This window comes from Mus caroli, unplaced genomic scaffold, assembly GCF_978045245.1.
Source record: "Mus caroli unplaced genomic scaffold, Mus_caroli_1 scaffold_6, whole genome shotgun sequence".
Lineage (NCBI taxonomy): Eukaryota > Metazoa > Chordata > Mammalia > Rodentia > Muridae > Mus > Mus caroli.
In genome coordinates, this window is record NW_028227261.1 from 135,588,049 (window position 1) to 135,611,320 (window position 23,272).

Sequence of the window (23,272 nt, forward strand, 5' to 3'; positions counted from 1 at the left end):
GGTTGCAGGATAGAGTGGATATGAGCATATGTCCCATTTTCCCCACTCAGATGTAAATCAGATACAGGAAAGGTCACCCTGGCATGACATATACATGACATATTGGGATTTTTATATGTTAAGTTAACATATAAAAAGGTAAAAGTATGTCTTTAGCTCTAGCTAGAGACATGGTTTTCCAAGCTACCTGAAAAGAGATGGTGTACTCCTACAAAAGATAATATACTTTTCCTTCCCAGAAACAATTTTTCAGTGCAGATGTTCACTTCCTTTCAGGGGGTATATGACACTGGCCTGTTGGCTTTTCTGAGTTAAGCCCCTGTTCTAACTGCCTGGGTTTATGGCTAATGTAAGGGCACACTGACTAATAAAAGGGACTTGAAGAGTGCTAGCCCCTGATGGAGTGGTTACATATAGATTGGTAAATTTAGTTATAGCCTCAATGAGGTGAGCCAATAGTAAGGAAGGGGTTTCACCAGAGGCTTGGGTAATTTCTCTGATTTTATCATAAATGACAGTAGAATGGAAATTTTGTTTGTTTTGCACACCCTCTAAAGATCATGTGATCATCAAATGGATCCAGTGAAGCTACCCTCAGGGAGTTGGTAATTTTGTTGGCTAGTTGGCTGGGGTTGCCTGCTCTGAAGAGAGATTGTGTTTATTTACAGGATATAAATGATCTCTAAGGGCCTTGGTAAAAATACAGATGCATTTCTTTGTGCCTGGGTCGAGAGAGGAGGTTTTGATAAAGTATATGTCATGCCAGGGTGACCTTTCCTGTATCTGATTTACATCTGAGTGGGAAAATGGGACATATGCTCATATCCACTCTATCCTGCAACCTTTCTCACGGGAAACACATGGCTGTGAGTATAGAAGTGAGCATGAGTAGAAGAGAAGAGGATGGGGAGATGAAGATTTTCAGGGAAGGTGGTTCATGGTGGCAGAGGAGGGAAATGGGAGACAAGAAGGAACCAAGGAGGAGGGGTGGTGGAGAAGGGTGGAGGAGGGGTAGGAAAGGGTGGAGGGGGTGGAGAAGGGTGGAGGAGGGGTGGAGAAGGGTGATGAGAACTTAAAGGAAAAGATTGCAAGTTAGGAGGGGTGAGGAGGAATCTAGGAATGGAGGAAAGTAGGTAGTTAAGGGTTAAGAGTTGCAGAGCTATGAGGTAAAGTGGCATAGGAGTGATTGGTTGAGTAAAAGAGCAAAGTTTGAAAGGGTGGAAGCAGAGAGGTGGGTGAGTAAGTTAGGAGGTTCTAAAGGATGTTTGCAAGGACACATTAGGTGTGAGATGTGAGCCAGATTTGCAAAAAAAGGTGGGAATCAGTCCATAATATCGACAATAGATGCCAAGGAACTCCCAGAGTTAAGGAGAGGGTATAAAACTGGCTTTTTCCAGCTATTGGCTTAGCCTGAAACTCCCACTGAATTCACCATGGATGCAGTGTGATGCCATGTGACAAAGAGTCTCTGCTCTGGAGATCAATAGTAAGAGAGAGAAAGGAAGGAAGAAAATATAAACTGAGTTAACATATCACATCATTACAAACACCGAAGAGGGGTTGGAGCAGTTACTAGGGCAAAAGGTGTCTTAGTTACTATGGTTTTTTGAATACATTTTCCCCGCAAAGACTAATACATTTGAATGCTTAGTCACCAGGGAGAAGAACTATTTGAAAGCATTAAAAGGATTAGAAGACATAGTCTTGTTGGAGTAGGAATGATCTTGTTTGAGGAAGTATATCACTGGGGAGTAGACTTTTAGGTTTCAAAAGCCAATGCCAGGCCTAGTCCTTCTCCCTCTCTGCCTAGAGTGTAGCATGTATCTCTCAACTATTTTTCAGCACCATACTTGCCAGCTGCTATGTTCCCTGTGATTCTGATAATGGACTAATCCTCTGAAACTGTAAGCAAGCCCTTACTTAAGTGCTTTTTCTCATAGGAACTGCTGTGATCATGGTGTCTCTTCACAGCAATAGAACAGTGACTAAGATAGTATTGTCACTGTGAATAAACACTATGATCAAGAAAACAAATAGAAGAAAATATTTAATTGGGGGCTTGTTTACAGCTTCAGAGGATTAGTTCATCATCTTCACAGCAGCTAGTATTGAGACTGGCAGGTATTGTGTTAAATTAGATTAATCATGATAGATTAGAGCTGTATCATGATCTACAGGCGGAGAGAGAGAGAGAGAGAGAGAGAGAGAGAGAGAGAGAGCTAGAGCTGATAGGAGAGAGAGACTCTGCCTGGCATAAGCTTTTGAAACCTCAGAGCTCACTCCCATCAACATACCTCCTCCAACAATGCCACAGCTATTCGAAGAATACCACACTTCTTCATACTTCCTAAACAGTTCTACCAGCAGGGACCAAGGATTCAAATATAGGAGCACATGGGGACCATTCTCATTCAAGCCACAAAAACCCAGAAGTTGTAGGTTATAGTTGCTGGTTATTTATTCCATGTAACAAGGTCAGCAAGTAGTCATACTCTTGATCAGATATCAAGAAAAGAAGTGAGACAGGTAAGGGTTGATAGGGAGATTTCATGAAGAGTCTGATGTACAAGATCCCAGAATCTATCATGGCTTTTGGGACCAAATGTTTTATCAGGATTAGCATTAGCAACATGGAAATAAAAGAAAGAATGAATGGACCTTCAACAAGAGCCATTTATCCTTTAATCAGAACAGTAGGGATGAGAATGTCTCCATAGAAGAGAGACCTCACAGACATGCCTCAGGGGTCATTATGGACAAGGTAGCTTTGTGGGTGGAAGATTTCATCTGCAGGTCTGTTTCCCTACAGTCTCAAAGTTGTGATTACCAATGGAGGTTAGTGTGGCTTCTCAGGAGAGCAGATATTCTCAGAGGGAAAGGGAGGTTCCTTGGTTTATGAGACCACACCATCTTCCCTTTTCCAGATCCTACTGGGCTACAGATGATATGAGCCTGCCCTTAGTTCAGGAGACCATACCCCTCTGACTAGTCTTGCCTGTGTTCCTTATCCCACTTGAAGCTTTTGGGTCATTAGCACTTTAATTTGGGGCAGCAAATTTAGGTGAATTTGAGTAAGGAGACATTGCATTTAAATCTAAATGGATATAACTTTTAGCGTGTATTTTTTGATCATCTAAAACTTGAAATGCAGGCCTCTCAGCATCCTAGGTAAGTATGCTACATTAAAGCTGTGCACTAGCCTTTCATTGCTGCTTAAGCAGCTATTGCTAGCTCTGCTAGTGTAGGAATGGCTATCAGGAATAACTTCACTGCACACTGTAGTAGCCAAAGAGCATCTTGTCATGTGGAAACAAATGAAGGGCTCAGCAACCAGCCAGCTGCTGGAGAGTAATGCAGAGAGAGTAGCATAGACTTAAATGTATTTATAGAACATATGCTTTCCAATGACAGCTCACATAAGAAAGAAATGTGGATATACATTGTCCTAACGTTTAAAACAGAAAATATGACATGACATAACTTTGATGACCTAAAAGGGATATTTTTAAATATTTATAAAGAAATGTTGTACCCATTTTTCTGAATCCCAAAAGACCACCAGGTAGCTGGTTCCAATGCAAATGCACTAGGGTCTTTATTGAAACTAGACCTTAGGCTGCAGCACCATCTCTGACACAGCAGGAGGAGGGGATGAAGCCCTAAGCCCAGTTTCTAGTAAGCATTTTTAGAGGTAAGCAAACAAGCAAGGGGGTTTCTAACATGGCACTCATCTGATGGGGTGGGGGGGGAGGCTATTATGGAATTTTGTTGCCCTTAAAAAATGCATAAGCCTCATTTTCTTTACATTCATCCATCTTAATAAATATAAGTAAAATAGTGTTATAATATAGAACTTAAAAGAACCATAATCAATTTTCTACGAACCAGTGATGTTCAATCTACTAGTCATCTCATGAGCAAGAAGTATGAAGGATTAGTGAGTGTGAAGTCAACAGGCATGTAAAGTCCTATAAACCTTCAATATGTGTGTCTACAGCTGTGGATGTGAGGTCTGGACTACAAAGTGAGGATGCCAAAAGTTAAGTATGAGAGCTAAATTCAGATGCTATTTGCCTTAGGCAAATCCTGAGACAGAGGGATAACTACTTGTTGTGACTCTTAATGAGCCTCCAGGTTTCACTTCATGCTGAGACAGACTAGCAAAGAATTTCTGAATATTTATGTTGCTTCAGAGTATACCAGAAATTCCTGGCACATGCTGTTTTTTAAATCCTTTCTTCAGTCCCTGCCTCCATGCCTCCCTCCTTCCGTGTGTGTGTGTGTGTGTGTGTGTGTGTGTGTGTGTGTGTATGTGTGTGTGTGTTCCTCCCTCCTTCCCTGCCTCCCCTCTTTCTCTGTCTCTGTCTGTTTGTCTGTATGTCTCTCTATGTCTCTGTCTCTCTCCTGCTTCTCCTCTTCCTTCTCTTCTTCCTCTTCTTTTTCTTGCTCCTTCTTTTAAACAGTTAGAATTGTAACTATCATGGTTAAACATTGAATGCTATCTCTAGAAACCTGTGAAAAGACCAGAATATCTATTCTGAATCCCATTGAATCCCTTTCTCAGAGTTACAATAGAAGTCTAATCAAGGAACACTGATTGTGAGACAGAAGTAGAAATTCACTACGAAAGAAAATGAAAATTGTTTGTTTACAAATTATATCTTTGGTTTTATTTTGTTTTATAAAAAAATACAGAATGTGTTTTCGTAGGTCCACATATGGTGAAGTGGAAGACTAGCCTTGGTGAACTCATGCTAAGGTATCCCTCTCTCCTGAGGTACCAGCCATAAGAAGGATATAGGGATATAGTATAAAATAGAGTTTATTTAGGACATGGGAGGGTAAGTTGTGAAGGGAGGAAAGATAGAGAGAGAGAGAGAGAGAGAGAGAGAGAGAGAGAGAGGAGAGAGAGGAGAGAGAGAAAGAAGAAGAAGGAGGAGGAGGAGGAGAGAAAGAGAGAGAGAGGAGAGGACCAGACAGCAAAGAGAGAAGAGGAGAGAAAGAAGAGGGGAGAGGGGAGGTGAAAAAGGAGAGACCAGAGGGAGAGAGAAGAGGGGAGGAAAGAGGGGAGGGAGAATAGGAGAGAGAATAAGAGAGAGAAGAGACTAGCAAAAACATGTGGAAAGAGAGGGAGGAGAGGGAGGGAGAAAGGGATCAGGGAGAGAGAGAGAGAGAGAGAGAGAGAGAGAGAGAGAGAGAGAAAGAGCAAGGAAGGAATAAACAGGCCCTTTTATAGCAATCCAGGCCTACCTCCCTGACTTTTGCCCTGTAACTGTTGGGTGCAGTCTAGAAGGAATGCTACCAGGTATAGAAAATCTTGAGGAATGCAGTGGCTTCATTTCAGATAATAAAGGGGATTAACAAACTGTAGGATAAGTTCAATCCTTATCCATACAATCTATATGCTAGCAATGAACACCTTTCACCATTTCAAATAGTCTCTAATGCATAAATAGCATGGTACAATGTAAAGAAAAAACAAACAAACAAACAAGGACTAAATAGTAAAAACAATGGAATATTGTTGAATGTAAAAATAAAACTTGAAAAAAATAAACAAACCTAACCCTATTCTTTAGTTTAATGAAATAAAGGATTTTTATGTATGCCCTTATGATTTTCTGAAATTCTTCAGTATCTGAGGTAGCATTTTCCATTTCATTTCTGATATAAAATATTAAAATATATATTTCAATTTTTATTTTATGTGCAGAAATATTTTGTCTGCAAGTAAGTATGTGTTCCATATGTCTTCCTGTAGCTTGTAAAGCCAGACAAGGATTCAGATACTCTGGAATTGGATATACAGATGGCTGTGAGCTATCAAATGAATACTGGGACCTGAACCAGGGTCCTCTGAAAGAGCATCCAGTGCTGTTAATTACATAGCCATCTCCAGCCCTTTCAGCTCTGAATTTAGTAATTTGGGTCTTCTCTGTTTTGGTTAATTTGGTTAAGAGTTTGTCAATCTTACTAATATTCTTAAAGAACCAAGGAATCATTTAATCAATTAATTTTTTCTATGTCTTCAATTTCATTCTGTTTTTAATTATCTTTTCTTGTATATTTTTTTGGAGGTATAGTCTCTTTTTCTATATTCCAAAGCTTTCAGGTGCATCATTAAGTTACTAATAATGTACTTTCATAGGTTTTGTAATGTAGGTTATTTTTTGCTATAAACTTTCTCCCTAGGACTTCTTTGTGTCTCATAGATTTGGTATGTTGTATATTTCTCAATTCTTATTAGACATGTTTCCTTTTTGGAGTAGATAACAATTAGCATAGGAACCTAGAACTTGTCATTGAACAAAGAATAATAGATTGTGTGGATTGTTCATCCATAAATGTTACATCTATACCATATCTCTTCCCTAGCATTAAGGGATCATCACAGAAGAGGGAAGCAAAACGATTATAAAAATCAGAGTCTTCATGAATGGTTAAAAGAAATCAGTGTTTTCAAAGCAAAATTTGTTTTTGCACATGTTACACATAGTTGCACATGTGAACTCATAGCAGTTGTGACACCATGCCTAGATCTGTACAAACTCAGGCCAGACAAAAATCCCTGTATGGTGTGTGTGGTGTGTGTGTGTGTGTGTGCGTGTGTGTGTGTGTGTGTGTGTATGTGTGTAAGAGACAGAGAGAGAGAGAGAGGGGGGGGGACAGGGGCAGGTATGAAATTCTAACGAGGTGACAGGGGCAGGTATGGAATTCTAAACTTAGATAAGGAACTCTTAGCAAATAATAACTGTTGAGAAAGGGAGAATGTTATTTTTAAGGGTGCGGCACTTTGTAGGTCACATGATGATATCTTACACCCAAGAGAATTCAGTCAGCAGACATACATTCAATTAGTTTAAAAAAGAAAGATAATATTACAATTCGTGGTTAGGGAGGTGGGGTTGGTTTGGGAGGAGTTGGGAAAATGTGATCAAAAATACTCTATGAAATTCTTAAAGAAATAATAAAATATTATTTTTTAATTTTGAAGGAAAATATCTCTTATTTTCATAAAATTCAACCTAGTCTTCTTGAGAGTCTTCTTTGGTATTTTAAACAAGGCATACACCATTACAAAAGAAAGGATGACTCACTAGGGAGACTTGTATTTTTCACTGCAACTCCTCTTGGATACTGTGACACACTGGTCATGTTCCTTGGAAGATAACTTTCCCCCCTGAGCATTCCTCCCAGATGAAGCACTTATAAATGCTAATATTGCATGCATTAATTTAGACCATGTTATTGGTCATGCATTAAAATTGCAATCTAAATTAAAAATATATTCCTGTGGCAATCAGAGTCTTCCTGGGGTGCTAGATTTAATGGGGTGCGGTTGTTTAACTTTGGTTTTGGTGAGACTCCTCACAGTGGGAGTGGGGTATCTCTGACACTTTTGCCTGGGTTTTTTTTTTTTTTTTGGTTTGTTTGTTTGTTTTGTTTTTCTTTTTTAAAATTAGATATTTTCTTTCTTCATTTACATTTCAAATGCTATCCTGAAGATTCCCATACCCTCCCTGCGCCCTGCTCCCCTACCCATCCACTCTTACTTCTTGACCCTGGTGTTCCCCTGTACTGGGGCATATAAAGTTTGCAAGGCCAAGGGGCCTCTCTTCCCAATGATGACCGACTAGGCCATCTTCTGCTATAAATGCAGCTACAGACACGAGCTCCAGGGGTACTAGTTAGTTCATATTGCCTGTTCTTCAAATATTTTTTTCTCCGACTGGGTTGTCTAGTTCAGTCTTGAACTGAAGGTTTGTCCCTAGTCTTACTGCATCTTATTATGCCATGTTTAGTTGGTCTCCCTAGAAAGCCGGCTCTTTTCTGAAGGGTAATGAAGGAACAGTGGATCTGGGGGAGAGGGAAGGTATAGGTGGGCGATCGTGAGGAATGGAAGAAGAGGAGTCTGTAGTCAGGATGCATTGCATGAGAGAATAAATAAGAAAACAAAACAAAACAAAACAAAACATTCTGGTTTGTCGCCATTGTTTGAGGCGTACTGCCACTGAACAGTTGTGGGATAGTGACCTCCTCACTTCATGAAGTGCTCCATTAGCTTTTGTGTTTGTTAAGTAGAAACATTCATGTTTTAATCTCCAGAAAGAAAACTTGGCACACAGTACTATAAATGGGATCCTATTTCTATTCATACGCATAGGTTAAAAATGTACATATATATTTCTGTTGTAAATGTGTTATATGTACATTTTTCATGTATTTTGATATATAAGCATGAACTCACATACATATATGATTTTATGTCTACTACTACTTTTTATCTCCATGTAGAACACTTTAAAATTTTGACCACTTAGTATGCTATGCCTCCCTATGGCTATGTAATTTTTAATTTGTTTAAATTTATTTTTTACTTACTCACTTTACGTCCCAGTCATTGCCCACCTCCCAGTCACTCCCTTCCGCAATCCTTCCTCCACATCCCATCCCCTTGTCTGTTCAATTCTAGTTGGTTAGAACTCAGTCACATGGTAGTACAGGATATAGAAATTAAACTTAATAAATGCCTAGTGAATCAATTTTTAGTAGGGCTGGTATCTTCAAGTCTCTATCTCTTGCTAGCTACCTACTATATGCACATAGTCTTTTGAAAGCTTGTGTTCATTCTTTTAAAAAAGATAAACTAAAAGCTTCATTTAGGACTGTATCGCAAAGTTATGGCTATTGATTATACACCCTTCCTTCCATTAACTGCCATTATAGATATTTCAGGTCCACTAACATAAAAAACAAAACAAAACAAAAACAAAACCAGCTTTCTTTACAGTTGCACAGTAGTGAAACCAGGGAAAGGTGTTGAATCATTAACAGCATATTAACAAACAAACAAAACAAAACAAGAGTCACAATTAATGTATAGATTCACAATAACCATGCTGTTTCCATGGGCCAATTTATTCAATTTTCCTAACAATGTTGCAAGTTTTAAATTTAGATCTTGGATCTTTCTTTCTTTCTTTCTTCCTTTCTTTCTTTCTTCCTTCCTTCCTTCCTTCCTTCCTTCCTTCCTTCCTTCCTTCCTTCCTTCCTTCCTTTCTTTCTTTCTTTCTTTCTTTTTTTTTTCTTTCTTTTTATCATCATGGAGGGAGGGTCCTGGGAGTAGAGCACCTCTTGTCTTTACTATCGTAAAAGTCTTCCCTCATCTCTTATCCCAGGGAACAAATCTAACCAGGGGATTAGAGAAAGTGCTCCATTTGAAGATGAGGTGTCATACAATGTGTTTTGGTTTGAAAGCTCAATGACTTACAGGTTTATTAGGTCATAATACTGGATATTTTAATGGTACACATTCATAAAATACATAAAGGCATCTACATACCTCTAGTACTATCTACTTGTCTGTGAGCAATGTCAAGGTTGTGTTGCAGATACTGTTTTTAAGGCTGTTTTTTTCTCTGCTCACCTTCACTCTGCTCAGCTTTCCCTGAAGGCCTTCTGGATCAGTGACATAGATGGGAAGCCTGACCTCAACATTAGGCCTTTGCAATAGTGTTCACTGAATAAATTTTCTACGCAGATTGTCCATGTTTTACACACACACACACACACACACACATATATATATATATAATATTACATAATATATCATATATACAATGTATTATATATTTTATAATTATATACTATATTTATATATAATTATATAATATACTTATGGCATATTATATATGCTATATATTATATATAATATATTATATTTAGTATATTTAGTATATATTACTAAATACTTTACATAGAGAAAGAGAAGCAGTTTCTTTATGATGACTACAGTAATGACATATTTGATTTTATTTTTACATAGAGTTATTTAGTGCCTTGGAGAATATGGCTAGACACATTGGAGGAAGAAGACACATTTCAAGAGCTTATTTCTTTTTTCACAGTATTGGGTTGAGAGATAGAAATTAGGTCCTCATGCTTGGCAGAAAGCACTTTTATCTTCTGAGCTGTCTCACGGAATTCAATGACATATATTTTCCCCTTTGGATATTATACCATTAGATTGCTGATATAGTAATTATGTCTTACTATATCTTAGAGATACATTTAAAATCATATTTATTTAGGACAGATCCACTCTTTTAAAAATAGTTTCTCAGAGTGACTATTAGCTATTGCTTTTGAATGTTTTGGATATAAGTTACAATAGAAAAATAAAACAATTTTGATCACCATTCAAGATACACATATATAAAGATACAAGGCCAAAAGCACATGCATTAATTACTTTTCTATCGCTGTAATAATTGACCATGATCAAGACAACTTATAAATAGAATGTATTATTGAATTTATGGGTCCAGATTCTAAGAGTTCATGATGGTAGAATGAAGCATCTTGGAAGGAAAAGCTGAGAGCTCACACCAGAAGAGGGGGGATTAATCAGGACACTTGGTGATGCTAGGGGACTTTTGAAACCCCAAATCTGCTCTCAGTGTCTCACCTTCAGATCACACCTTCTAATTCTTCCTAAAACAGATAGATACTCACTAGGGACCAAGTATTGAAATATATGAGCCTATTAGATCCATTTTTATCCAAAATACTATAGCACATGAAGTCTATAGTGAAATTATTATTGAAAAAAACTATTCATGTGGTGTGTACACCCTAAGTTACTTTTCTGGGTCTAAGTTAATTTTTTGTATTGGCCTTAAAATTACTTGAAAATACAGAATTGTTCTGTAGTTTTATACCCAGTAGTTATGTTATTCCTTTCAGAAATTAGTGTAGCATGAACTTCATACCTCTATTGTAGTGTTGTTCTTACTCACTAGTATATTTAATAAGAAATAAATAATTTAATAACAAACTAAGGCCAGATGTGTCTGCATATGCCCTTAAACTTAGTGCTTAAGAAGATGTTGAAATAGGATGACTATAGTTTACCTGTCACTCTGAGCTACATGGGATTCTGTCTTTACATAAACACATAATTCCATTCATGATATATGAGAACAATATATTTAATTTAAAATTACATATGTATGTATATATATATATACATATATATATTCACTTATAAATGGTTAAGAGTTAAATTACAACTTCATTTTACCCAACTTTAATAATACACAAATACTATTAAGTGATACAGTCTTTAATTGTGATTAAGTTTCTACTGAAGTTTAAAGCATCATTGCATATCTTACTATTGGAGAGATAGTGAATGTTGAAACTATTTTTAGAAGCCAACTATCTAAATAAGTGCCATTTAAAATGTGTATCCAAGATGCAGCAATAAATAATTATATTGGAAAACTAGTGATATAATATCCAAAGCATAAAATATGCATCGTTGGGATAAGATACTATTCAGGGTCAAGTATAGAATGTAGAAATTAAAACATCTTTAGTTAATATCTAAGTGGTCTTTCTTTATTGCTAATAAATAATAGAGTCTTTAATTGTAATTAAGTTTCTATTGAAGTTTAAGGCATCATGGTGTGTCTTATTCTTGGAAACAGAATAGATGTTAAATATTTCTTAAAAATCTAAATGAGATTTTAACATAGTTCTTTTGAACAAATTCTAAATGAAAATAAAATAAGAAATTGGAAAATTTAAATCTGCCAATACATTATCTTGTTTTTCTTTTTTCTATAATCTCTGAATTTATAATCTCTTTCATATTTTTCTAAGGCCAGTTTATAGAACAACACAGGAGCATAACATGGTGTGGAAGATTTTGCAGAGTATTCCAGGGTTAACCTCTCAACTTAGCAATGAGGATCTGAAAATCCTGAGTAAGAAAGTGATATCTGAAACCTGGATCAAAAGTAGCACAGGTATGTGACTAACATAGGACATCTAGCAGAATGGAATGCATATATGTATGTCAACTTTGTGATTGTTAAGTACTTATAATTTTCCTTGGCATGCTAAACTATTTGAGCTTTTTCAAACTTTAGTAAGATTTATAGCATATTGTCTTAGTTAGGGTTTCTATTGCTGTAAAGAGACACCATGACCACAGCACATCTTATAAAGGAAAACATTTAATTTGGGCTGCCTTACATTTCAGAGGTTTAATTCCTTGTCATCCTGGTGGTAAATATGGTGGTATGCAGGCAGACATGGTGCTAGAGAAGGAGCTCAGGGTTCTACATCTTGATCCATAGGTAGCAGAATGAAACTGTCATACTAGGCCTACCTTGAGTTTATGATACCTCAAAACCTACCTCCATGGTGAAACATTTTCTCCAATAAGGGTACATCCACTTCAAAGTGGTCACACATTCTAATAACGCCACTCCCTATAGGCCAAGCATTAAAACACATGAGTCTATGTGAGTCATTCCTATTCAGACTAATACATCTATGTTTGTGTACTTGCTATTGGAATAAGTATCCAATTACTCTTAGTACCCCTTGAAACACAATGAGCTTAATTCCCTAGACTTATGCTTCATCAGGTCTTGAATAGAGACTAAAGTATATTTATAATCGTTTGTTGATTATACAAACACACAGTACAAATTTATTAGCAATCCACAGCAGTCTTTCACAGTTGGTTAAAATGCTTGTCTACCTAGTTGTAAATATGACTCTAGATATTGGGAAAGCACTCATTAGACATAATATTCATCTTTGGTCTCTCTACCAAGGATGTAGGAGTTACTTCAATATAAATGCATGCATCTGAACCTTTTAAGGGAAGGAAATCAAGACTTTTTGTGTCTGTCAAGAACTTCATTTTTTTATTCCTTACAGAAATAAAATGATATCATTGTTTGCAGGTGTGGATCCCCAAGGCATAAACATATTACACAGAGGAATTCTGCTTGTAAATGAATTTTAAACACACTTCAGCCTTCTGAACTTGCCCTCTGTATTTGCTACTGTTTGTGGAAAGCAGTTAGTCAGGAGGGTGACATTTAAAATGAAATTGAAATCTTGGAGACTCATGATTTTTGAAAGATTTACCTAACTTGAGGATTTTTCTTCAATGGTTTTCTCTCTTAATTGGCTCCATGTAATTAGTGTCTAGGGGCAGAAAATAAATCAAAGGAGTTTGCCGTGATTAAAATCATTTTTAGGCACAGGGAGAGGGTGCAAATGCTCACTGCTGCTTAAATATTAGATCGGATAGTAATTAAAATTACTTTATACTATGAAATTATATTTCTTTTTTTTAATATTTTTTATTACATATTTTCCTCAATTACATTTCCAATGCTATCCCAAAAGTCCCCCATACCGCCCCCCACTTCCCTACCCACCCATTCCCATTCTTTTGGCCCTGGCATTCCCCTATATTGGGGCATATAAAGTTTGCAAGTCCAATGAGCCTCTCTTTCCAGTGATGGCCGACTAGGCCATCTTTCGATACATATGCAGCTAGAGACAAGAGCTCCGGGGTACTGGTTAGTTCATCATGTTGTTCCAACAATAGGGTTGCAGATCCCTTTAGCTCCTTGGGTACTTTCTCTAGCTTCTCCATTGGGAGCCCTGTGATACATCCAATAGCTGACTGTGAGGATCCACTCCTGTGTTTGCTAGGCCCCGGCATCGTCTCACAAGAGACAGCTATCTTTGGGTCCTTTCAGCAAAATCTTGCTAGTGTATGCAATGGTGTCAGCGTTTAGAAGCTGATTATGGGATGGATCCCTGGATACGGCAGTCTCTAGATGGTCCATCCTTTCATCACAGCTCCAAACTTTGTCTCTGTAACTCCTTCCATGGGTGTTTTGTTCCCAATTCTAAGAAGGGGCATATTGTCCACACTTTGGTCTTCATTCTTCTTGAGTTTCATGCGTTTATCAAATTGTATCTTATATCTTGGGTATCCTAAGTTTTGGGCTAATATCCACTTATCAGTGAATACATATTGTGTGAGTTCCTTTGTGATTGTGTTACCTCACTCAAGATGATGCCCTCCAGGTCCATCCATTTGGCTAGGAATTTCATAAATTCATTCTTTTTAATAGCTGAGTAGTACTCCATTGTGTAAATGTACCATAATTTCTGTATCCATTCCTCTGTTGAGGGACATCTGGGTTCTTTCCAGCTTCTGGCTATTATAAATAGGGGTGCTATGAACATAGTGGAGCATGTGTCCTTTTTACCGGTTGGGACATCTTCTGGATATATGCCCAGGAGAGGTATTGCTGGATCCTCCGGTAGTACTATGTCCAGTTTTCTGAGGAACCGCCAGACTGATTTCCAGAGTGGTTGTACAAGCTTGCAATCCCACCAACAATGGAGGAGTGTTCCTCTTTCTCCACATCCTCGCCAGCATCTGCTGTCACCTGAATTTTTGATCTTAGCCATTCTGACTGGTGTGAGGTGGAATCTCAGGATTGTTTTGATTTGCATTTCCCTGATGATTAAGGATGTTGAACATTTTTTCAGGTGCTTCTCTGCCATTCGGTATTCCTCAGGTGAGAATTCTTTGTTTAGTTATGAGCCCCATTTTTTAATGGGGTTATTTGATTTTCTGGAGTCCACCTTCTTGAGTTCTTTATATATATTGGATATTAGTCCCTTATCTGATTTAGGATAGGTAAAGATCCTTTCCCAATCTGTTGGTGGTTTTTTTGTTTTATTGATGGTGTGTTTTGCCTTGCAGAAGCTTTGCAGTTTCATGAGGTCCCACTTTATATTTCTAATGATAACAATTTTGGTACAACATAAGTGTCCTTCTAGAAAAGATTGACAGTCTTCAGTTGATGGAATTGTAGGTACTGGCTGAAAAGAATATCTTGCTCCAGCCCTCGGCCCCTTGGGATGGTCATTGGGTGTAGGTGGTAAGAGGACATGGAACCAAAGACACCGACTCTGGTAGTCAGATCAGAAGCAGAAGTAGACTCTTACTGCAGAATTGGGGAGTGCCACAGCTGTTGCACATGAGCCATTACTGAGCACCAGTCAGGGTATGCTGACTCATTCTGCCTATAAGAATGTTCTTGTATTTGCATGCATATGTGTGTGTCTCTGTATAGAAACACACATGCATATGCGTGCTTGTGCACACGCGTGTGCACACACACACACATACACACACACACAATTTACAAAAGGTAGTAAATAAAAGTACAACATACAAACTTAAAATTATCTATAAAAAGTCTAAATGTATGAAAATACATATATATATATTTAAAAATATAAGTGGATCTAGAATGACATTTTGAATTTACATACATTAATTTTTTTCTTAGTGGGGAAATGTACAGTTGGGGCCTAATATGGTTTGGGCATGGTTTGAATGTTCCTAAACAATCTACTGTGATCGAAGCCTTTGCCTATCTGTGGCCTAATAAACAGTGTTGGGAGATAGTAGAACCTTTGGGAGGTGGGTCCTAGAAGCGTATTCTCTTAAGTGATTTTCTATAATATATGTGTTATTTATTTAGTTCTTGTAGGGGATTGTGATAGTAGTAAGCATGGCTGTGTTAACACTGTCCTTTCTTTAGTCTTGTTAGATATTTGGTTGATACAGTATATCTTCACAATATGGCTTTACCATCAGCTCAACAATTGGGATATGTGATCTTTGGTTCATACCTACCAATCATGGCCTAAATGTACCTTTCCCACTACAAATTCAAATAGCTCAGGCTTTTATTGAAATAATGAAAGCTAATATAAGATCAGTAATGGCAAATAATTTTCTATTTCTTCTACATGTATGGATGGGCTAATTCATACAATAATTTTAGAGTCATACATACTTTAATCAGAGATTTATATTTTTCAAGGAAGTTTTATAATTAAAAATACAAAAAACATTTTATTCTGATGGCATATTAGAATAAAATGTTGTCCATAATTATTAATAAAATACCAAGTCTTACAGGATTAGAAGAAATACAGGATTTCATCTTGCATCTTCTAGTTCTTTAAAAATTTATAAGTCTCTGTTTTTCTTCACCTACCCATATTCAGATCCCTTGGAATTGTTTAGACATGACATGTAGCTCTAGCTGCTCAGATGTTTCTCTATCAAAGTGTCAGCTCATTAGGTTCACAAACTTTGAAGTTCTCTTTGTTCATCCACCTTAAGAAAAAAGCCTGGTTAGGTGTCTGCTTCTCTCCATTTGCTTTATTCGCCTGTGTGCTTTCCTCTGTCTGCTGTGATTTAAAGTGCTCCCTCATGCAGACCCTCGTCCCCAGGCTGCTGACTTTCAATCTGCCACAGAAGCTCATTTCTCTAGTGCAACTCTGCACAGCTGTTTGTACCTTCTGTTTTTTTTTTTTTCTTTTTTAATGGCCATTAGTTCTTTTGAGCAGCATTATTTAAAGAAGTTTCCTGAATAATTGCATCATCTAATAGCCTCTTATACAAACAAAACATGAGACAAGGAAACAGTACTAGACCATAATTAAATCAAGCATATATATGTTTCTAAGTAATTATGAAATTAACCATGTTATATTATTATTTACTATAAAATTACCATAACTTAAGATGGCTTATATTAACTGTACCAAATTACTGAGAATATGGGATGGAGGAGATGCTAGTCAGTACAAATTGTGAATTAGGTGTTGATCTGTAGTCTTTCTCCGGACAAGAGATGATGTTATCTCATGATGCAGCACAGACAGAACCATAGAGAAACAACTGACAGTCAATCTGGGGATTTTCTGCATTCTGCAGTGTACTGTGTTGTAAGGCTGTCACACATAGCAGACTAGGTGTGTTTCATTCATTTTTTATTTCATTTATTTTTTTTTATTTGTGTAACCTTATCTTTGTTCTTATGCTTAAAATAAAATTTATACAGTGAAGAGAAGAAAAATGTATTTCTACGTTAAGTTTCTCTTTTGTTTTGTTTCTGTTTTATTTTGTTTTGTTTTGTCTTTTCGAGACAGGGTTTCTCTGTGTAGCCCTGGCTGTCCTGGAACTTACTCTGTAAACCAGGCTGGCCTCAAACTCAGAAATCTGCTTGCCTCTGTCTCCCAAGTGCTGGGATTAAAGATGTGTATCATCACTGCCTGGCTACATTAAGTTCTTAAAGAACACTGTATATGTATTTAAGATCATATAGTAAATCCCTCTTCACCACAGTTTGAATTAACGAATAAAATATTTTACTGACAAATCAATAATCATCACATATCAATACATATAAAATAAATAAGCAAACGTTTTTGAATGATTAGGTTCACACATTCTTAAAAAAAAAGACTTGTGCATTTAAAGCTGTTTTATATATTCACCAAAAATGGATAAATGATAAATTGTTTTTTTTTGTTTTGTTATTTTTAAGATTTATTTATTGATTATATGTAAGTACACTGTAGCTGTCTTCAGACACTCCAGAAGAGGGAGTCAGACCTCATTAAGGATGGTTGTGAGCCACCATGTGGTTGCTGGGATTTGAACTCCGGACCTTCAGAAGAGCAGTCGGGTGCTCTTACCCACTGAGCCATCTCACCAGCCCAATAAATTGTTATACATCTAATATTCATAGATATATATTTATAAATACATTTACAATTTATAGATATAAATATAAAACTATTTTAAATTTAATTAAATGAAAATATTCCTCAAGCTAAATGATTAGTGTCCCAATAACTACAATCAGATGAAAATACTGAACGTCAGAAATGCTTCTGTACCAGGTAACTTACATACAGCAAGCTCTAACTGTAGAGTTTTGACACTAGCCTTCGGAATCCCAGGACCGCTTGTGAGCTGTGACTTGCTGTATAATCTGTAGATAGCACCATATGACATTTTACTAGCTTCAGAAAAGATTGATTTTCAAACACTAAGGCCAGTTTCTACCTGAACTTTTCCAATAAGTCAAAAAGGATGATGCATAGTCACAGATTGTGTGTATTGCTATGAAATGATAGATCCTTAACTCTTCATTTAATCTTTTCCTTCTGTACCAAGCTGAGATGGAAGGATAAGACCTAAATATTGCAATCTTTGCAATTTATTTTAACATAATTATTCTTAAGGACAGTTTTACCAGTCACTTCAAAACAGGGATGATTTAGTTAGGAAGTCCTTTCATGAAGATCAAACTCTCAAGATTGCTGAAAACTGCTTTCCTGCTTTATTCTGTGATTTCTGTCCCTCTGTTCTAGTAAAATCTATCCCAAAAGCTTTTCTCTGTTTCCCTTTTCTCCAGGAAAGTGTTCATTCTCCCTCTGTCCAGTGATTCAGCTCCAATAGACATGGTTATATATTCTTATATTCCATGGCCCTGACCTTACTCATATTGGTGGCTGCTTTGGGTTCTCTCTTTCCTAGCACACCTGTCCAAGAACTTGGAAAACTTCTTACAAGCAAACTGCTTGCCTTTTACTAGACATAGACATAGATCTTTTCTATGAAACATTTCACACATGAAATCTTAAAAACATGGAATTTAAGCTACTTTTTCCCCTAAAGTAATTGAGCTCATTCTTTGTTCCCTCCTTCCTTCTTTCCTCCCTCCCTTCCTTCTTACCTTTCTTTTTCCCTCCTCTCCTTCCCTCCCTTTCCTTCCTTCTTCCCTCCCTTCCTTCCTTTCTTCCTCCCTCCTTCCCACACTCTCTTCCTTACTCCCTCCCTTCCTTTATATGTCCCTTCCTTCCTTCCTTCCTTCCTTCCTTCCTTCCTTCCTTCCTTCCTTCCTTCCTTCCTTCCTTCCTTCCTTCCTTCCTTTTCTTCCCTTGTTCTCATAGACTAGTTCAATCCTCCATTTATTTCTTCTTATCAACTCCTCACAGGTCTCCCCTTATTATTGCATCAGGGGGCACATTTGTCTGCTATGTCTATAGTTTAACATTAAGAATCTAGTAAGACCATCAATGTTATTTGTTTCCCCACAACCTGCATTACAACTTTTGGCACAACGAATGCTAGCCACCCTGAGAAAGCTTCCTGAACAGTTTAAAATTGACTTCTCTATTCAGGGTGTGTGGTATCCGTAATAGTGTCATACCATTTAAGAGTACTATAACTAAGAGCAATAACTGCTTACTTCAGGTACCTCTGGGGCTTCTCAGGGAGTCATGGTGTCACTTATGCATGGAGACTCCACTAAATCTCCTTGTTAATTTTTAAATGATATATTGAAGTCAGCTTAACAACTAGTGTATTTTTCTCATACTCCCAGTAGTGACTTTTACATTTGCTTGGAGTTATCTATTTATGACTTATTTCTAAAATCCAAAATGAAAAAAAGAACAGTCTGGATTTTTATGTTTCTTGATTTTCAATGCTCTTTAAAATTTTGATTATTAATATTTATTGCAATAGCATATACATATGATATCAAGGATTTATTCTTAATTTGAAATTATTGTTTATTTTAAAAATAGACATTTTTTATTTCTAAGGCTTAAAATATGATTGTGGTTTATTTGAAAGATTGTTACTTGAATTAGATAACTTAAAATACTTTTTCTTATACCTATGTTTTAAAATGCCTGAATTTTGTTTCCTATACTTGACTGATGATGAGATAAGAAATTATCTCATGAGTGAGATGAAAATCTCACTCATATCTGTGTTTTGGTGATAGTTTTCCTGTATTGTATTGTATTGTATTGTATTGTATTGTATTGTATTGTATTGTATTGTATTGTATTGTAGGAAAAACTTCCAAATAAAATCCTCTACATTTCCAAGTCTATTCCAAATGCCATCTTTTTCAATAAGACAATTTAGATAATTTACACCAAATATAACATTTTTATCTCGTCATATAGTTTCTACTTCTTTTAGAAAGCTGAGGTTTGGATGCTTCATCTAATTATAATACATTTAGTGGCTTTTATTAAATATTTGTTTTTATTTTTCTCCTGAGAATAGACTATCTCAGTGATAACAGGCTACTTTAGTGTGTTGGACCATTTTTCCCACCCTCACACTTCAAAGTACACATTATTTGTAGATTATTTTACTCAAATTATAGATATATAATAAGAAATCTTATTATATTGAGCTATGTAACTTCTGCTTGCATGAAATAAGAAAGGATATATTAACTTTATGCTCAGTGTATTCATCTCCAAAGATGCCTATAGTAACAGCTATGAAGAAACTATCCATTGTTTTCATTCTATTTTCTGTGGAATCATGTAGTATTTCTAAAGTAGCTTTTATGAATCAATATTTCAGAATCTTTCTAAACACACACACATACATGGAGACACAGTTTAGTTTTTACTGAGCTTATATATAAGAGGATATAAAGAAAGTAGATATTCAAACACCATTTTCAACAGCAGACAACACTCTAAGTGAAATAAAGGGTCTTTGTACCCAAAACAGTGAATACTCTGGTGTTTCTTCAGATCATTTAAGTCTTCTACCTTTTATGAAAGTGTGATTTAGCCTTCCAAGAAACGCGTGCTAAATACCCCAAGTGATCAAGGCTGTGTGCTCAGGGCTTAAATCTGAGAGCAGAGCCATGGCCCCATCTTTGATGAGAATGAAGTATTTAGGTAGAGTATAAAGTATTCCATGACACAAGTGCGGTGAGGAAACTTGCTTGTGAGGGGCATTAGTTATTTGGAATAAAGCTGGCCAGGATCAGGGGAGTATTTCCTGATCAATAGATGACACTTAAATTCAGTTTATAGGTCAAAGGGGTATTAGCCAGTTGACAGTATGACCTTATTCATCCAAACTGTTTGGAACATTATATTCAATTTGGAATGGGTGGTTTTAAAAGAAAGGGAGGCACTGAGTAATTAACAAACATTTGCTTTAATCAACCTTTGTGTTTGGCTTTTAACCTTTGAAAAAGTCAATAATAAAATGATTAATTAAAATTCCCTTCAGTTTTAAAATTCCTTTAAATGCCTCTTGTTCTCCTTATATAAGTAGTTAAAAAAGTTATCTGTTTTAAATATGAAATTATGCAATCATTCATTTTTACAAACTTTAAAATATTCCTTGGAATTTTTTGTAATGTAGCTTAACTATATAATACTTTTTATAAAAATTAATCCTAGTTGGGTAGGTTTTCATGAAGTCTTAGCTTTCTAGTGTCTAGTATTCTATATTTTATGCCTCTGAAATCAGTATTTCTATAATATTGTCTGAGTTTTCTATGGTACTTAAAACTCTTTTACTTAAAATTTGTATGAAATAATTTTACATATGTTGAAATGTATATAGAAAACCTAGTTTCAAAAGTTTACATTTATCTTTCATTGTTGATAATTGATAACCATACTTATTCACAACTCTGATAATCAGTATCATTTTTTTATTTCTCTGTGTTTTAATTGTTCTTTGAGAACTTCGCTGCAACTATTTTCTACTTCAGGCAATTATGGTGTTTAAACAATTTGTCTATACATCAGAAGTAACATAAGATATTTCTCAATTAACCATTGAGAAATGTTAGTTAATTCGGCTTAGGCCACTTTTTTTGTTTGTTTGTTTTGTTTTTGTTTTTGTTTTTGTTTTTGTTTTTGTTTTTGTTTTTGTTTTTGGATTTTGGATTTTGGTTTTTGGTTTTTTGGTTTTTGGTTTTGGTTTTTCTAGACAGGGTTTCTCTGTATAGCTGTGGCTGTCCTGGAACTCACTCTGTAGACCAGGCTGGCCTGGAAATCAGAAATCCGTCTACCTCTGCCCCCCAAGTGCTGGGATTAAAGGTGTGTGCCATCACCGCCAGGCTTTTAGGCCATAATTTAACTATATTAATTTAAAGAAATATTTGAGATCAATTCCAGAATTCTGGCATACATAGTAAACATCCTTTTTTTATTGAGAAGTTTTATGGATATATACGTTAATTTACATATATGACATGAATCCATTAAGCATATATGATGTATACCTCTATGTCTGAGTTTGAAGCTTGCAATTTTGTGTGTATATATGTTTTTTTCAGAGGTAGCAATACAGTCATTAACTTACAGAAGTTAATATACTTTGGGAAAAACACTTACGTAATTTGTGCGCTGTTACATAATTATTTTGAGTCTTAATTTCTTCATTTGAAAGTGGACCAGTGCTATCAGGAGCCATTTTGCCTGCTTCTGTGAATTCCTGCCTGTCAGGTAGAGTCAAGTCAGGCCAGGCTTTACTGGCAGAATTCCTGGCCTGCTGACGCATGGAAAGATAAAAGGGGATACACTTGAAGCTCAAGGTGAGGGGCTGAATGTTCTGTTAACGTTGGAAGAAGGAACAGCAAAGAATAGCAAGGCCTGTGGATTTGTACAGATATTGATTATACACCAGTCATTGTCTCTGCTGGCTTATGACTTTGTTTCCCATAATACTATAAAGTACATATAGCCTAAAATAATAAAACTTAAGGCTGCTGACGTACTGACTGGACAGCCCTCCTGATTTCTTTTTCTTTTTTTTTTTCTTGTGAAGTTTTTATTGGTTATTTTCTTTATTTACATTCCAAGTGTTGTCCCCCTTCCAGGTTTCTCCTTCACAAAACCACTATTTTATTCCCCCTCCCCTACCTCTATGAGGGTGCTCTCCCACCCACCCACCCACCCATTCCCTCCTCACTGCCCTAGCATTCCCCCACAATGGGGGCATCATGCCTCCACAGGACCAAGGGTCTCGCTTCCCATTGATTCCAGATAAGCCAATCCTCTTCTACACAGGCACCTTTAGCCATGTGTACTCTTTGGTTGGTGGTTTAGTCCCTGGGAGCTCTGGGAGAGGGAGGGTCTGGTTAGTTGATATTGTTGTTCTTCCAATGAGGTCCAGAGAGTAAAGGAAAGGCCATCAAGAGTCCATACTGGTAATCTAGGGATCTATTCCACCTGCAGACACCCAACTAAGAAACTATTGCTGATGCCAAGAAGCACTTCCTGACAGTAGCCTGGTATAGCTGTCCCCTGATAGTCTCTGCCAGAGTCTGACCAATACAGATGCGGATACTCTCAGTCAACCATCGGTCTGAGCAGAGGGACCCCAATGGAAGAGTTAGGTGAAGGACTGAAGGAACTGAAGGATATTGCAGCTCTCCTGATTTCTAATATTTTTCTCTGAGTCTTCTTTTCTGTCTATTTTGTAATCATCCTCACTACCTCCTCAGAGGACCGCTTCACTTCCTACCAGCCAGAACAGTACACAGTGCTATATGACTTTCAGGCTAATAGAATTAGGTGAAAACTTAGCAGCTATTGTATGGCAAATATTTAATGCTAAGAATATGTTGCTGTTGAGAGTGTCTTTAGATAATGGAAAGAGTTGCTTCTAGATTTTGAGATTCCGATTTAAGTTATTTCAAATGAGTCATAATTTTTGGTATAATTCATCATGTCACTTACGAAAATCTAAGTATATAAACTTCTATTTCCAGGAGATAGTCTA

The 23,272-nt window shown here is 36.6% G+C and overlaps 1 protein-coding gene across 1 annotated transcript in view; it reads left to right on the plus strand.

The window, feature by feature from the left end:
• Positions 1-23,272, plus strand: part of Cnbd1 (cyclic nucleotide binding domain containing 1) — a 367,012-nt gene that overhangs the window by 200,902 nt on the left and 142,838 nt on the right. The window contains exon 5 of the mRNA XM_085838485.1: positions 11,668-11,813. Within this exon, the coding sequence (XP_085694611.1) occupies positions 11,668-11,813 (146 nt within the window). The remainder of the gene's footprint in view (positions 1-11,667; positions 11,814-23,272) is intronic.